At 48.3% G+C, this 12,440-nt stretch overlaps 1 protein-coding gene across 4 annotated transcripts in view; it reads right to left on the reverse strand.

Annotated features, from left to right (window-relative positions):
• Window positions 1-2,188: 2,188 nt before the first annotated feature.
• Window positions 2,189-12,440, reverse strand: part of CTNNA1 (catenin alpha 1) — a 276,028-nt gene continuing 265,776 nt past the window's right edge. For all 4 annotated transcript variants that reach the window (XM_072956860.1, XM_072956852.1, XM_072956855.1 and 1 more), the window contains 5 exons: window positions 8,574-8,684; window positions 7,208-7,389; window positions 6,945-7,050; window positions 5,273-5,407; window positions 2,189-3,392 (listed from right to left, as the gene is read on the reverse strand). In XM_072956860.1, coding sequence (XP_072812961.1) covers window positions 3,105-3,392; window positions 5,273-5,407; window positions 6,945-7,050; window positions 7,208-7,389; window positions 8,574-8,684 — 822 coding nt within the window. In that variant the 3' untranslated portion in view covers window positions 2,189-3,104. The remainder of the gene's footprint in view (window positions 3,393-5,272; window positions 5,408-6,944; window positions 7,051-7,207; window positions 7,390-8,573; window positions 8,685-12,440) is intronic.

The following is a 12,440-nucleotide window of genomic DNA, read 5'->3' on the forward strand; positions in this document are numbered from 1 at the left end:
GAGAATGGATAATGGATGCCTAGGGCTGAGGGAGGAGGGAATCCAGATGAGGGTAAGGCTTGGTCTCTTTAAGAGAAGCAGAAGGGTTGAGTGGGGAGGTAGACTGGATGGGAAACTGGTGCTGGGGTGCAGGGCTGTAGGATGTTAGCAGATCAGGTGAAGCAGAAGTGGATCTGAAGCTTGAAAGACAATTTTGGAGTGTGACAAACTGATGGCAACAAAAGGCACGTGAATGTTCCAAGAGTCAGCTTGGATCCTGTGAGTCAGCCAAGAGGAGGGACTGAGGAAAGGAAGGCCAGCGCCTGCCTGAGCGCCGGCCCCACGAGGGGTCCTGAGGGTAGCCATTCACTTGTGTCCTTGGCATTGAAGAGCCAGTAATAAGAAAATAAGGCTTCCTGTCCTTGTGATGGTTACAGTGAAACAAACGGATGTGTAATTAGTTCAACACTATGAGCAATGAGGGCAGAGTAAAGATTTATCAGGTCTTTCTGATGAGGGGACTTTTGACAAGACACCTGAAAGAGATTCTGAGAAGGCACAGGTGTATCTGTGGGTAAAGTGGAACCACACATGCAAAGGGTGAATGACAAAGGACAGTGAGAGGAAAAGTCAGAGATGGCAAGAGGCCATACCCATCATTTAGGGCTTTGGCTTGTACTGAGGAACATGGAAGCCACATGGAAGGTTTACGCTAAAAGAATGACATGCTTTGACTTGTCTTATATAAGGGATTACTGTGGATGCCTTGGGGAACAGGACAATCAGGGAAACCTTCCGGGGAGGAGGGAGGTTACTGCAATGGTCCACATACAGATGATCATGGGAGCCACTTCCTGGCATGTGCCCCCAGGTGTTGTCCCCTCCCACGGTGGACCAGGGGTGGTCTATGTCACCAACAGAGTACTGCAGGAGGGATGGCGTACCACTTTTGAGATCAGGTTTTAAAAAACACTGTGGCTGCTTTCTGGCTGCCGTTCTCTTGGATCATTCACTCTGGGGAAGCCAGCTGCCTGCCATGTTGTGAGCTGCTCAACGAGAAGGCCCATGTGGCATGCACCCAGGCCTTCTGCCAACAGCCATGCGAAGGAGCCTGGAAGCAGATCTGCCAGCTCATCAAGCTGTCAGACTGCAGCCCCTCCAGAGACAACCCCCCCACCCCAGTCAGAACCGCTACTAGATTCTTGACCTTCAGAAACGGTGAGGGTGACTTTTGTTGTCTTAGCTGCTAAGTTTTAGGGCAAGTTTGTTACATAGTAATAGAAACGAATACAATGATGAGGGCTTAGACCAGGTGATGGCCAACAGAGTGGGTGTAGTTGGACCCAGCATACATTTTTAAGAATTTGGACAGGTCCAGTTTGAGATATTAAGACATCCAAGTGGAGAGTTTGAGGCAGACAGGAAAGTCCAGTTCCAGGAGAAGTCGGCATTTGGATGGTATTTAAAGCAGGAGTCTGGTTGAGCTCAGAAGAGTGAGCAGAACAAGAGAAGAGGCCCAGGGACTCTTTGAACAACCTGGAAGAGGTAGGGGAGGGGTACCTAAAAAGGAAGACAAAACCAGAATGAGGACAAGTGAGAGGGTTTCAGAAGGGAGGGCATGATCATTTGGATCACTAACACGGCGAGGATAATAGGAGGGAGACGATGAAAGAACCTGTCTGTCTGATGGTGTGGAGGACGGCAGTAGAATGGTTGGGCCAGGCGGTGATGGAATGACAGCGAAGGAAGAAGAGACCAGGGCTACACATGTCTCTTTAGGGAGTTCTGCTTCAGGTGAGGATGTCTGCTAGGAAGGGACATGGGGTTAAAGTTTGTTTTTGTTAAGCCAGTCATTATCATGATACAGGTGCAAGAGGATGGGGGTGTGACATCCAAAGATGTCAAGGATGCCCCCGAAGTTCTGACCCGCACCTTGAGGTAAGGACACGAGAATTCCCATGGTGGGCATGGCCCTCCCTGCTGGGCTGGTCCAGAAGCTGCAAGGCTGTGCAGCACCAGGGGGAGAGGGACAGCGGGAGGGCCCAGAGCACTGCACATCCAGAAGCTGCAAGGCTGTGCAGCACCAGGGGGAGAGGGACAGCGGGAGGGCCCAGAGCACTGCACATGCTATGGGCGAATCCAGGAGACTCATTTAATGTGAAATTCAACTCTGCTGGAAGGCAAAGAAAATGATTTCGGTCCCTCAGACTTGGTTTCATAGTGGACTTTATTGGGAAAAGTTAGTGTAGGAAACATTCAAATTCATAAAGTTTAAATAAGATAGTAAAATTATACCTTGTAGCTATAGTAATCGCTATAGTAATCACAAATAAGGTAAAGTCTAAATTACCGCCTAAGCAAACACTGTTTTGTCAGGTTTCTGTTGCAAGCCCAAGGCAGGAGACACTGCAGTTACTACAAGTGAGCCCAGTGATGAATTTGCATTTGAAGCTGAAGAGAGGGAGAAAGGCATGTTCTGATTACAGCATCACAGCATTGTGGCCTGAAAAAAGCAACTTTATTAATGTCCTGCAGCACGGTATGTTAGTAATGGTAACCATGCATTAAAATTCTCATTTCATGTTATAGAGAATCATAGTTTTCTTCATGACACATTATGTTTTACTGAGTTTCATGTGGTTTGCCCCTCTGAAGGCCTTTCTGGGACTGTTTCCTTCTCCAGGGCCAGCCTCCTGTGACACTCGGGCTGCTTACTCTGGGTTGTCTGTCTTTGGTCATTTAATACCAGCCAAACTGCTGGAACCTGGGGCTGGTAGAAGCCCCCTCCCTGAACCAAGGTGGAGTCAGACCCCCCCCTTCTCTCAAAGCCCTAATGCCACCACTAAGGACGGGCATCACAACTTGGTCAACAGTGTTACTAAAAAGTTAATGTGGAGTCTCTTTGGTTATAGAGTTTTTATTTAAGCTTATAAAAAATATAGCTAGATATATGCTCCTGAATTCTAAAAGTATTTCTGACCAACTTAAACACATGTATGTCCTTGTAAAATTAGCCAGGTTTGAAATCTGCCATTTCCCTATGGAATCTAACATCAGTGTTCTATTTAGCAAATACATGTGAGTGAAGAACAGTGACTGATCATTAGAGGGATGAGGGGGCAGCCTTAAATACTGTCCATGGCTTTGAACTCACTGAGGGCCTGCACAGGGTTCACGTGCTTCTTCTGAGATGCCCGTTTAATCTTGGTCTGTGTCTCATCCTGTTTCTCTCTCTTCACCAAGGGCTTTTTCTCAGGTGCCTTCATCTTCCAAGACACAGCAGGGAGGTTGAGAGAAGCCATACCCTGAGACTTCTGATACTTGGTGGAGGCCACATAGGATGCCTTCACTGTCTGCACCACAGCGTTCATCAAGTTCTTGGCAGCCTGGATCAGGGACATGGCGCTGTCCACCTAAGAGGTACAGATGGGGCGGTGAGTAGCAGAGGCCTGACCTCCAGCCCCATGTGCACCCATGGGCCTGGGTCTAGTGTGGACTGACAGTGGAGTCCCCATCCCTCCTGGCCAGGCCAGGGCCGCAGCCCCATTCCTGATTAACTGTCCCAACGGCTGGCTGCTCTTACCCAAATACTCTGAAAATGGCTGTTTCAGATCTTTTGAAGAAGGGAGGGTATAGCTCAGTGGTAAAGAGTATGCTTAGCATGCACAAGGTCCTGGGTTCAATCCCCAGTACCTCCACCGAAAAAAAAAAAAAAAAGTCACAATATCTCTGTGAGAGAAGTACAACGATGATCTCCATTTTACCGATGAGGACACTGAAACCCAGAGAGGCCACACAGCTGGTTAGTGGTAAAACTGGGCTGGTTAGTGGTAAAACTGGGATTTGAACCCAGGCATTTCAGCTCCAGAATCTAGGCCACAACACCAGACTTCAGGCTGCACCAGGGCAGGAGACAGGGTATTGTCCCCCGTGCCTGGTGCAAGTTCTTTCACGGAGAAAGTGTCCAGCAGCTGTTTGTTGAGTGAAATGTGGGTTCCAGTGAGCAGGAGATCTCATATTATATAGCTTAATTCATTACTCAGAAGAAACGGGGGAAAAAAAAAGTAAGAAAGCTACTGTTACCTTACTTACCCCCACCCCCAACAAGTTTTTGTTCACTCAAACAAATTGGGGAAAAATCAAACCCCGTGAACAGACAGAGGCAGCATTAAGTCAGCCATCCTGGACAGGACAGGACAGAGCCTCTCCCCGCCCCTCCCCTCCCCTCCCCTCCCAGGTAAGTACAGTGGACCCCTGAAGTAGGCACTGTAGTTTTCATTTATCAGCTTAGCTGCTCTGGTCACAAGCAGCTGGTTGTGATGTTGTTTCCCTCAGAAACAACATCATAACCATCCTGCCCCCACCAGGGGGGTGCCAGGGCTCCCTAGTACAGCTGGTCTGTCTACAACTCACAGAGATCTGCTAAGTCAGTGGTTTTCAACCACTGCCAAACAGATGCCTCAGCATTCTGGCTTAGTCTGATTGGAAAGTGACTCAAGCTCTGAAAGCTCCCCATGTACTTCTGACCAAATTGAAATTTCCTAGCCCCTGACCTCAGCCAATGCAAGAACTGCCTAAAAGCAGCCACTTTAATTGACCAAAGCACAACCAACTTTACCACCTTTCTTACCAGTTTTTTCTAGATTAGTTTCCTTTTAATTATAATTTTGTGTCATATTTTTTGCTCTAACTTAGAACGCACAGTTATCCTAGGTTAACTTAGTGGAAACCTGCTATTTCCTAGGAAGGACGTGTGTAACCTATTTCAGTTACCATGTAGATTATTTGGTTTTTATGTTTTGAAGGTCGCTCCCCAAAGTAACAAAAGCCATGGTCTCCACTCTCAGAGGGCAGGAGCAAAATATGACCTAAAACCTTGTCTGGGTTTGGAAGTGATTAATGTAGATTCTTACGATGAAGGAAATGAAAATGAGAAATTTGGGTAAGTGATGAGCTTGAAAGGGGGAGAACAAAGTGATGATGCCAACAACAAATATATTATTCTCTGATACATTCTGGTAGAGGTTGCTTTGATTCATGACACTTGTGCTCAATATCGATCGAAAGGACAACACAGGTACACAGATACTTATGGTTCCAGCTCGGGCAGGAGGAAAATGACCTCTCCCCTCTCCCCACAATAAGGGGTCCCAGCTTTCACCAACTATGCTAAGAAATTCAGCAGCCAAGATGTAGCCCTTGGCCTCTCAGGACTCAAAGAAACTTGCGGGTTTCCCTAGCACCCTCCCCAACACCTTCACACTGGCTAACTCTCTTCACAGATGAAACTTACCCCAGAGACGACCAGCTCCCCACCAAGATTCTGCACCTCAGCCTTGACTTTGCTACAGATGTTGAGCTGGTGGCAGTACAGGGCGATGCGCTGCAGGTAGGCCAGCAGGTCCTGCTTGCAGGCCGAGTCTGGGCACTGATGGGAGAGAGGATTTAATACCAAGCACTCTAAGCTCAGCCCAAATACACCCCACCCCCAAGGCTATTTCTCAAAGGCTCAGTGTGCCACCAGCAGCAAAGGGCAAGAGAGAGCAGTTACCCAATTACCTGAGACAGTCGGAGCCCTAGCTCTGCTGCAGGCCCTGCCCGTGAAAGTAAGAAAAAGCCTCAGCAAGTTAGAGTCTGGTTCTGGAGAAAAGTCAGAGTGCTGTGAGCTAGGTGATAACCATCCAAATAGCTCTTCTGCTCAGGGGGGCTTTATCTGCTCAGTTATGATGCACCTGGTAAACACCTGATGAAAGGAGAGCCCTTTCAGGCAAAGATGGAGAACAAGTGAGCCAAAGCAAGAAGAGCACTTGGGGGCTGTGAGGTCCTGACCAGTCTTTTTTGGACTTTACCCAGAAAAGGAAACAGAACACCTATCAAGTGTTTACAGCACCTCCTATGAGGTTGGGATGCAGTGAGTGAGAGGGCGGTATAACAAGCCAGCAGACCATGCTGGAGATTTAGAATTTTATTCTAAGAAGCTAATGAAGCACAGCAGAGCCACAGACGTTTGCATTTTAAGCCAATCATACAGAACCACGTTGGCCACTGTGTTGAGGATGGAATGTGGGGAGAGGAGAGGCCAGGGCAGTGCAGACATGGGCCCTGCACGTCAGGACTCAGCTGGTGGTTGCAGGGAAGAAATGACCAGATGGTGTCTAGATATGTGTGGCCAGGGCTCAGGATCAGAAAGAGGGGAGTACAGGATGACTTCTGAATGAATCATTGGCTAGAGTTTGCACTGACAACTCTCTTCACAGGTGAAACTTACACAGATGAGGAACCAGTGTCACTCATCCTGCAGCCCTGAGCATCTGGATACTTCAGGGAAAGGAGTGGGAAGGGTTGTAACTACAGCTGGGAAATGGCATCTCTGATGTCTTGGAATATCAGAAGGAAATGTTATTGTAAACTTTCCAGGAGGTAGGAACCATTTTGGGGGGACATACTAATACACAGAATAAAGGGATGAGGTCTGGGTGGTTGAGGTTACAGAAGTCTGTCCCCAGTTGGGTATGTTAACCTTCCAAAGCACTAGTCAAAGAGGCTCCTGATTCTTACATGATATAAATCTACAAGGAAAGGCTCTAATACACCTGGTTTCAGTGAATTTTTAAGCCCTGCAGAATTAGCTCCTGCCCGGAGGTGAAGTCCTAAAGAGAGCTGAGAGATAATAAACAGACTAGCTTTAGCTGTCAACCAAGGAAAGATTTCAGGACATACACATCTCCTCCAGAGATATTCTTTAATGCAAACGGGACCTGCCTTATAAAACTTGTCAAAATAAGAAACAAGAATTCAGGAAGCCTTAAAAATCTACGCTGGTATTAATCAAGCAGGTTGGTGAATTAAGAACAGTCTTTGAGATGGAAAACGCACTGTGTCTCATGAAAAATACTGTTGTTGCCACTGAGCTGCCTGAGTCCCAGGATGAACTCTGAGGGCCACAAGGCAAGTCTGCCACTTACATGGTCTGCAATGGTGCGGCCAAGCTTATCCATCCTGGATCCTGCCTCAGCAATTTTCTTGGCAGCACTGATCACATCTGATGTGTTTTTGAGTGGTCCTTTACCTCTGAAAAAAGGGAAGATGGATCACTGTAATTGAAGCCTTGTATATGGAGATGAACAGAAAAGAAGTGTGTACAGAGCAACAGGTCCTGCCTGTGAGGTGACCTGTGGAGAGGAGGGCCTCCCCTCTGTGCAGGTAGTGGGGCCCCGGCACTGCTTACCGGGTGAAGTCTGTCATCTCCATCATGATCATGCACATCTGCTTGGCCAGCACGATGATGTCATTACCACTGTCGTCCCACTTGGACACTTCGGCATCCAGCTTGCTCTTTTCTTCCTGGAAGCTGGCTACCTGTTCCGCAATCTTTGCTTTTTGCTCCTGGGGAAGCTGAGCCATGATCGCCTGAAATCAGAAGCACAGAAAGCTCTTACATAAAAAGAGTATGAAGTTCTCACGGTGCATCAGCCAAGAATCTTTCCACCAAGCAATCTATGACATACATAGGATAATGCTTTAATAAGGTTTCATTTTGCCTGAAGGGCCGTTTCTTCTCATTTTGCACAGAAGTTTTCGGCAGCTTGTATTCCCGATCCACTTACCGGAACCAGCTTTAGTGTGGAGAAAAACTGAGTAGAAGGCTACTGTAGAAGCTCTGTGATCACACCTGCACAGGGACAGAACCTGCTTAACTTAATTCTTTAGAAGTTTCATCCTCTGAGGCCTCAGGGCCTGGGGAGATGAGGAGGGACAGGCTAATGTGCAGAGCCCTGTCCCGGGCAGGCCCTGTTGCTATGGCCACATTACATCTCTAGCCTTTCCAGGTAACATATAAGTAGTTTTAGAAGTATATTTTAAAGGCAGTCAGGCAGAAGAGAAGCTGCTGCAGAGTATACCTTTTAGCTTGTGAGACGGCATTTAAACCTCATCACAGCAGCACCCAGATGCCTGTTGCCCACCTCAAGTCACAGACTTGGGGCCTTAGGCTCCTCTCCACTCAGCTTTCCAAAGTGCTCAGGACCAAGTGCAGCTTAAAGCAGGGGTGTACTCGCTGTTCAAAATGATTTCTAAGGGGTGAAAAAAGACTCCTTAGAAATATTTCTTGGCATCCTCCCAAAAACATAAATGCAACTGATTGAAGATTAATGATTCAAATGAATGCAATGGCTCTGATTTTCCTGAATGTACCACTGTTGGGTTTTTTTTTAAGACCATGAATAATTAAATAGTTCTTGCCCATGGTATCTCTGAGATAGGCAAAGACAGCAATCTTTTTCGAGTTTCACTATCCTTTTAACAAACATTGCATTGACTAGCTTCTAGGGCTTTCCTGACTCAGGGCTCTTCATAAACCAAAGCCCCAGGGCGCAGCTGAGGCGGCCCATGGTTCTGCCCTGCTTCTAGCCAAGGAGACATTTCGGAGGAACCTACAGTCAACTAGCAGGTGCCACAATTTAGGTTATCCTCAATCCTATTGCCAGAGAAAACTAGAGAAGAAAGTGTTCTCAATAGTAAGATCCTGAAAATGAAAAAGCCAAGACCAGAGACGGACAGGAAGGTCTGCAGGACAACTTACAGCCGGTCCTTACCCGGGCACTCTGGCCAGCTATCAGCTGATCATCTTCTGTCTGCACGCTTGTTCTGCTTCTGACATCAAAGTCTTCCGTCTCAAAGTCCGAGTCATCCAGCTCCTCAGGGGTCTGCCACCAAGACAGAAATCACAAATCAAACACACCCCTGGGCCTGTAGCTGCCACAAGCCTCTGGGCCCACAGATGTACAGACATCCAGAATTTTCTGCAATATTCCAAACAGTTGTGGGGAATAGTTAACCTCTCAAGCTTTGTCAGAGACCCTGCCTCACCGATGTGACAGGCAGCCCGTTCAACAAACACCAGCCCTTCCCCAAGGACCTAGGGGTCCCTCATGGGGTTGAGGACTTCAGTTTCTACCAGTGAATCCAGACTCTTCATCTGACCTTTCTGTACTTCTCCAATACCTGCATCTTAAGATAAAGGTGAGAACTGTCCTGGATGGAAAACGTACTGTATTAAAAAAGAAGTGTTCCATACAACATTAGGCAGATTCATGTACCCTTCCCACTTTGTGACAAAAAGAAAAATGAATTAACTAATGCTGGCCCTCGCAGGGTACCAAAGGCTGATTTAAGGAGTATTTTATGAACTTACTTTTATAAAAGGACAAGGTTTGAGTAAATAACCAAAGGGACTGATTACTGGTCCTACCTCTTTTCTTTACTTATGAAATAAAATTCTTACTTTGCACACCCTCAAGGCTCTCGTGATTAGCTCCTGACTTGAAACATAATGTCATCTTCTGGAAGTTATCAGCAACAGGGCAGCAGGCAGAACAGCTGGGGCTGGCTCTTGGCCCAGCCGGCTGGCCTGTGACAGGAGGGCAGTGAGGCGAGGCCCTCATCTGCACCAGGACTTAATCCAAGCCCAGCCCAAGGGCTTGCTGTGAGGCCCAAATGAGAGGACGTTTGAGGAAGCAACTGAAACTGCCCAGACTATACTGGGTTTGTACATGTAAAAGGTTGGGCCTGTCTCTCAATGAGGTGAGGACAGTGGGGGTCACACAAGGCACAACTGAGTCACATGTCAATGCAAAGCCTCACTGCCACTGGCCATTTTAATCTGGGGTCAGAGCCACCTTTAGCACTGGGTGAGTGCTAAATCTGGAGGAGTTTTATTGAAGGGAGGCCTCCTCGTAGGATTTCCACTTCCACATCTTTCTCGATAGCCCATCACAGACCTAAGAACTGTTCTTGCCAGGAAAACCAAGTGTCTCCTATTCATTCATGCATCTGTTAAGTATCTGTGTGCCAGGCACTTTTCTGGGCCCTGGAGGTACAAAATGACAGACAAAAACCCCTGCTCTCACACGTGTTCTAATGGGTGAAATGACAAAACATAATTACGTGACACGTTACAATGTGATCAATGCTATAAATAAAGCAGTAGAGGACTGTAAATTGTATATGGTGGTCAGGAAAGGTCTCGTGAGAGGGTAAAATTAAATCAGAGACTTGAAGGCAGGGAAAGTGGGCGCACAGTGGGTACCAGGAGGAGGAGTGTTCTGGCAGGAGGGAGTCACCAATACAAAGGCCCAGAGATAGCTTGCCTGGGGAATGGGATGAATAGCATGGAGACCAAAGAGGGACTCAGATCACTGCCCTTCTGTCACAGGGTCAGCTGGAGCCCTGGGAGCAAAGCTGGGGCGCAGGAAGAGATAAGATCAGAGAGGTGACAGGCTTAGGTAGCTCCTAGAAGGCCTGTGGGCGAGTGTAAGGACTGAGTGGCACAGGCAGCCTTCAGAGAGTGTTGAGCAGTGGATAGCATGATCTAACTGAAGCTTAAAATGATCACTGAGTGCTCTGTGGATGAGAGGCAGGCACCTAGAGATGGGAAGGGGGAGGCCAGCTGAGAGGCAACTGCATGAATCCAAGAGAGAGATCCTGATGGCCTAGACCAGGGAGGGAACAGTGTTCAGAGTCTATTTATTATGAAGGTAGATCCAACAGGATTTGCTGGTAGATTAGATACAGGGTATGAGACAAAAAGCAGAATCAAAGATGAATCCAAGGTTTGGGCCTGAGGAAGTGGAAGACAGAGTTGCCATCCACTGATACGAGGACACTGAGTGGAGAGATCAGGACCTCCCTTTGGGGAGTAATAAGCTCAAGTTGCCTATTAGACAGTAAGTGAGAGGGAGTGGGTAAGGGGGCTAGACGAGTGTGGAACTCAGGAGAGTCAGCCTCTTGGTGGTTTTCTCAAGTCTTTACATATGAAGGGAATGGGTATAGTCAGAAAAGAGGTGAAGAACTCTGCCTCAGGGCAGACCAATGGTCTTCTCCTGGCTGAGAAGATGAGGAGAAACCAGCCAAGGCGACTAGGAACTAGGGGGGGCCAGGAGACTTTCTTATGATGGGAGAAGTAACAGCATGTTTGTGTGCTTGGGAGAAGGCACTGGAGAAAGGGAATGGGACCCAGTGCCGGGGAAGGGCTCAGCCAGGAGCACGAGGACATGTACGAGGGGAGGAGGGCAGAGGACACAGGCACAGATGCAGCATTATCTGCAGTGAAACAGGCACCAAGGCCAGACCGGGAAGGAGGCAGAGATGGGACATGGGGGTGTGGAGGCGGAGGAGCAGGAAGGGCCGCGAGGGCAACACTGCACAGCACCAGGCACCCCCGACGGTCCTGGGCTCGGTGACCCCAGTCAGAGTAGTGGCACTTTTCTACACCATACTCAGGAGACGAGAGTTCACTAGGGTTGTATTTTGCAAAGCAAGTACGAGGAAGTAAAAGGAGGCAAAGGAAGACTGATAATGACAGACTCAAAGCTAGAAAAGGAATGAAGCAAGGACCTAAGGGGCTGAGTGAGGGTTCCAAGTGGTGAAGCCCAACTGACTTAAAATCCTGGTGGACTCAAAGGACAGTAGGGAGTCACAGTACCAGAGGGAGTGAGCCGACCAAAGGGGGAAACCTCACACTGGGCTGACGCAGATACTGGTCATGTCAACGACTAGGTGAGCCTCCGCAAGTGGGGCTGAGGTTGGAGGAGGACAAGACATCAAGAAACTAGGAGGCCTGGGGGCTGGAAGGATGATTTTTTAATCAAATCAGGACAATAAGGGATGAGTTAAACCCTGGCTGTCCACAGACCTGCTCTGCGCTTGCTCTGGGCCCTCCTGGCTGACCACACTCCGGGTTTTGTGTCACCAAGCTTGCCAGGCCTCTGTTGTACTTTCCCTCTAGCTACATGCCAGGCCCATTTCATCCCATTAAAACCGTCAACACTATCATGATTCTCAGAGAGATGGGGAACTTGCTCAGAGTCACAGACTTAAAGAGAACTCCAAGCTGCCCGCCTGCTCCCAGGATGTTGTTTCCTACAACCCTACCTGCTTCCGCAGAACAGGACCCTGGAATGTGTAAGCATCCTGCAGTACGCACAGTTTCAAAGCACTTAAACCTCCAGTGGAGTTAACCTCCGACACCCAACGACTCCTCTGTCATTCCTGTTTCCCCTTCACACCACTGAGATCTGGCCGCTGGGTTTAACTTTGCGTTCAACCAGACCAGGCCTCACCAAGCATGGGTTGTTCTTGAGCACAGCAGCAAGGATGAAGAAAAGCAAAAGGCTCCACCAGCTCCCTCCCCCATCCACAGCATATCCAGGTGACCTGGGCCCGCAGGCACAGCCAGCAGCCAACCAGACAATCTGTGAACAGCTCTCTCTCCTCCTCACCTGAGAGAGGAGTGCTGTCTTGCTCAGGTGTTTCTACACTGCATACAAAATGGGTCCAGCGTGATGCAACTGCCTTAGAAATGGCCTCTGTTTCCAGCTGAGGGGGTAAAAAGTGGGACAGAACCCCTGCCTACTTTGGGAGGTTTTACCAGCAAACCACGAAGACATGTAAACGGAGCTCCC

This window comes from Vicugna pacos, chromosome 3 (genome assembly GCF_048564905.1).
Source record: "Vicugna pacos chromosome 3, VicPac4, whole genome shotgun sequence".
In the NCBI taxonomy this organism is placed as follows: domain Eukaryota; kingdom Metazoa; phylum Chordata; class Mammalia; order Artiodactyla; family Camelidae; genus Vicugna; species Vicugna pacos.